This window comes from Gymnodraco acuticeps, unplaced genomic scaffold (assembly GCF_902827175.1).
Source record: "Gymnodraco acuticeps unplaced genomic scaffold, fGymAcu1.1, whole genome shotgun sequence".
NCBI classification, from domain to species: Eukaryota; Metazoa; Chordata; class Actinopteri; order Perciformes; family Bathydraconidae; genus Gymnodraco; species Gymnodraco acuticeps.
This window is the reverse complement of record NW_022990559.1, coordinates 1,295,126-1,299,928: the sequence shown is the minus strand read 5'-3', so window position 1 is coordinate 1,299,928 and position 4,803 is coordinate 1,295,126. Positions and strand designations below refer to the sequence as shown.

The 4,803-nt window shown below is 40.4% G+C and overlaps 1 protein-coding gene across 2 annotated transcripts in view; it reads right to left on the bottom strand.

Moving 5' to 3' along the window:
• Window positions 1-2,090: 2,090 nt before the first annotated feature.
• Window positions 2,091-4,803, bottom strand: part of rxfp1 (relaxin family peptide receptor 1) — a 97,529-nt gene continuing 94,816 nt past the window's right edge. For both annotated transcript variants that reach the window (XM_034227599.1, XM_034227600.1), the window contains one exon: window positions 2,091-4,076. In XM_034227599.1, coding sequence (XP_034083490.1) covers window positions 3,646-4,076 — 431 coding nt within the window. In that variant the 3' untranslated portion in view covers window positions 2,091-3,645. The remainder of the gene's footprint in view (window positions 4,077-4,803) is intronic.

Genomic DNA, 4,803 nt, shown 5'->3' with positions numbered 1-4,803 from the left:
AAGCTGCGCGGAATGGCAACTGCGCAATAGTAGATCTGTACAACACACTCCCTGTCTAGGTGATAGTAGATCTGTACAACACACTCCCTGTCCAGGTGATAGTAGATCTGTACAACACACTCCCTGTCCAGGTGATAGTAGATCTGTACAACACACTCCCTGTCTAGGTGATAGTAGATCTGTACAACACACTCCCTGTCCAGGTGATAGTAGATCTGTACTACACACTCCCTGTCCAGGTGATGGTAGATCTGTACAACACACTCCCTGTCCAGGTGATGGTAGATCTGTACAACACACTCCCTGTCCAGGTGATGGTAGATCTGTACAACACACTCCCTGTCCAGGTGATAGTAGATCTGTACAACACACTCCCTGTCCAGGTGATAGTAGATCTGTACAACACACTCCCTGTCCAGGTGATAGTAGATCTGTACAACACACTCCCTGTCCAGGTGATGGTAGATCTGTACAACACACTCCCTGTCCAGGTGATAGTAGATCTGTACAACACACTCCCTGTCTAGGTGATAGTAGATCTGTACAACACACTCCCTGTCCAGGTGATAGTAGATCTGTACAACACACTCCCTGTCCAGGTGATGGTAGATCTGTACAACACACTCCCTGTCCAGGTGATAGTAGATCTGTACAACACACTCCCTGTCCAGGTGATGGTAGATCTGTACAACACACTCCCTGTCCAGGTGATAGTAGATCTGTACAACACACTCCCTGTCCAGGTGATAGTAGATCTGTACAACACACTCCCTGTCCAGGTGATGGTAGATCTGTACAACACACTCCCTGTCCAGGTGATGGTAGATCTGTACAACACACTCCCTGTCCAGGTGATAGTAGATCTGTACAACACACTCCCTGTCCAGGTGATGGTAGATCTGTACAACACACTCCCTGTCCAGGTGATAGTAGATCTGTACAACACACTCCCTGTCCAGGTGATAGTAGATCTGTACAACACACTCCCTGTCCAGGTGATGGTAGATCTGTACAACACACTCCCTGTCCAGGTGATAGTAGATCTGTACAACACACTCCCTGTCCAGGTGATAGTAGATCTGTACAACACACTCCCTGTCCAGGTGATGGTAGATCTGTACAACACACTCCCTGTCCAGGTGATGGTAGATCTGTACAACACACTCCCTGTCCAGGTGATAGTAGATCTGTACAACACACTCCCTGTCCAGGTGATAGTAGATCTGTACAACACACTCCCTGTCCAGGTGATGGTAGATCTGTACAACACACTCCCTGTCCAGGTGATGGTAGATCTGTACAACACACTCCCTGTCCAGGTGATGGTAGATCTGTGTTGAACACGTTTAGAAGTCAGCTGTTGTTTTTCAATCGTCCCAGGCCACTTCACACAGGGTTTAGAAAAGACCGTACACGTAGAAACCATAGTTAACAATCGGTGGATAAAAAGATGATATAATATCCGAAGATAACATATATTTTAGTTAAAGGAAATTATAGAACAATGTAGAAATACTTTGTTACAAGTATAAGTCCTGTATTCACTTTTTTTGCGAAAAACTGTACTGCACATTCATTTACTACAGGTGTTCAAAAAGGGCACACCTCTTTTCATTTAATGTTAGTGCTTCTTCCTTTTTTATATTCATATTTGTATTAAAATCCGCCAGTTTTATATTAGAGTATTTAGGTTTTTAATACCGCTTATATTATGGGACCTAGTGACTCCAAATGAATGCAGCATTGCATTACTACAAAGAAGACGCACCTCTATTGTATTTTAGTGCTTCTTCCATATTGATTAAACATTGTTGAAAATAATGTATTTCTTTTAAATACACATTAATATCTTTAATCGTATGTATCTTTAGTAATATCTTTATGTAATGTTATTGCATAATACATATTTTTCTCATATTATACAGCCCTGGTAGTGTCACTTTAACCCTTCTTCTTTAACAATTGCGAAGTACTTTTATGTCAACCTATGAGAGAAACTATGTCAATGCCCAAACGAATAGGATGAATAACCAATGCAATTCAAATAAATAAGTCAACAAGCAGAAGCATGTATATTTACTATCCACATGTCAAGAAAAACAAAAAAGTACATACAAGGACACCAAACAACAAAAATAAATTGCAACATTTTAAGAACATGTCTTCCCGTCAACATGTAATGCATGTCTGCAGATATTATCAACATATCTCAACGGTTGGTTCTGTCTATTCAGCATGTACATTATGGGATTGTAACGTAAATACAAGTGGCATTTACAACTAATTTATTCTCTAATAGTATTTTTGTTATACATTCATACATTTACAATGTCATTTACAACATCAATTAAAAGGTACATTTCCACAGGAAACAGTAATTCATTGAACAAGGTATATACAGGAGAGTTCATGAATGTCTTCACTTGAGATCAGTGTAGAAACTGTGCTGTGTGGTGGTTTGTTGAGTCAAGTTCAAACCCCAGACCAGCTGGGAAATGTTCTTTTACCCAAGTTAATTACATTATTTGTTGAACATACTTGACATTTGTCATTCAATACATTCAATATTTCCATACATAAAATGTTTGGTGGCAGAGGCAACAGAGAGCGTCCATCCTTCCTCAGGGTCTGGAGGAAGGCAATAAACAATTACAATGAACTTGCTGAAGTTTAAAAAACAAATGCCAGTTGAGGTCAGTTTGACTATATTAGAAAATGTTACTGTCCATTACATGACATAACATTTTATTTTTTCTTCTCAATACTTGCAACACAGTGTAAAACAGACAATAACAACACACACACAATACAGTATGGGGCAGGTAAATACATATACATATACGTTTCTGCTAAACAGTAGCAGTGCTTTTCTGTGTATGTTTAATTGTATGTGTGTGTGTGTGTGTGTGTGTGTGTGTGTGTGTGTGTGTGTGTGTGTGTGTGTGTGTGAGTGAGTGGGGGGAAAGGAGGTATTATAATATATTAAGACAGAGCAGAGGGCACATTTTCCTGGCCTTAAGCCCCCAGACAGATGGCCGCATCTGGCATGATGAGTGAAGGGCTGGAGAGTAAATCTTGGGTTGTCAAGACATGACTTTCCAGATTTGAAATATCAATAATGAACTTAAACACTCAACATATTCAAAGTATTTTGATTTGGATTAAATCCTTTTTCTATCGTCACATCATGCACAGCACATCACACACAGTAAAATGTAGACTTTGCATTTACTTGGTTCGGGGACTTGAACCAACAGACTGCGCTACTATATCATTCAACATCTAATGAGTCTTGCCCACAGAGGCGCTATACAATGCTTATTAAGAGTTGTAGTCGATCCTAACTAATACTTTTATGATTTATCACCATTATAAATTCAGCAGTGATATATCTTTTTGAAGCCGATTTCTTCATTACAGGAGCTGTAGTGCTACATGCTCTGTCTTCATCCATTTCTGTGATGGCTGCTGCTTGGGCAATACAATGGGATTTACAAAGATAATAATGAATACTAATGATGTATAATCACAAGGGATACATCTGTTCACAGATCTGGGACTGAATAATTACTGAGATCAATGAACATGAATCACGTTTAATCTGTTTAGGTGACTCTTTGATAATTATACACAAACAGATACATGCTAATCGTCACCCACATTGTTTGCTTGTGTTTGTGTGTGTGTTGGGGTGTGTGTGAGTGGCACTTTTTCGTCCTTTGAGCACACTGACAGCACTGTATGCTTCTTCGGTATTTGTTGTGTGCATGTGGTGATGACATTGTATCCATCGTTGGTATTTTCCACAGGTGTGAGCTTGGCTATCGTGGCGGTAGTTTCCAGCAGGTGACCCGTGGTGGGGCCATTGCTGTTTTCCTGCAGGGGCCACATTTCCTGCCATGTTAGAGATGGATGTTGAGCTGGGTGGCCGCTGAGCAGAGGCCTCCTCTGCCTGTAGTTTGCCCATACCTGCAGAATAGTCTCTTTGAAAGGCCGTGTGGTCAGCGTGTAAAGGATGGGGTTTAGGGCGCTGTTAATGGGCAGAATAAATATGACCACCCAGGAACTGATGGTACCTTCAGAGACAGAAAACACAAGTACAGAGCTGTTAAAAAGTAAAGTTTAAAGATGATTAGGTGGACATTGTTATGAATTGGGAGGCAACTTCAACACAAGACCTTTTATCAAACCCATTTGTATATTAAATGAAAATCCCCTTTATCCCTACAGGGGACCTAATTAGGGAGCCACAGCTCAGCAGGTTATTTATATAATGGATTATGCACAACACTAATGGCTCATTTGGGTATACAAACTGCTCAAAGGTGGCTCAGTAAAGCACTGTTTATAAAGTCATTACAAAACTTCAAAAACAATCCACAACTTAGTGGGAATACCTGCTTGACCACTTTGAAGTGTAAACAGACAATTAACTTACGAGACAAACTCAACCGAATGTCTCTCTTCGGATCTGCCTGTAAACTTGAAAGGAGGCTCTTAATAGTGTGCACTTTATTTCTGTCTCTTGCAGTTTTGTCATAGCAAAACAGTTCAGCAGAAGTGATAACGATAGGGGGAACTATTTGCACAGGAATCAACAGCCGATAAGTGGTTAAGCGGAGACATTGTTATGGCCATTTCAAAGCTTTTTACCCAATGTAACTCTTGGGATTTAATCACACTACGGCTGTCGTTACTGCACAAAATATGCAAGCTACAAACTTTTCTGAGCCACTTCTCTAGCCTACTGAGGCAAGGCAAGTTTATTTATATAGCACAATTCAACACAAGGCAATTCAAAGT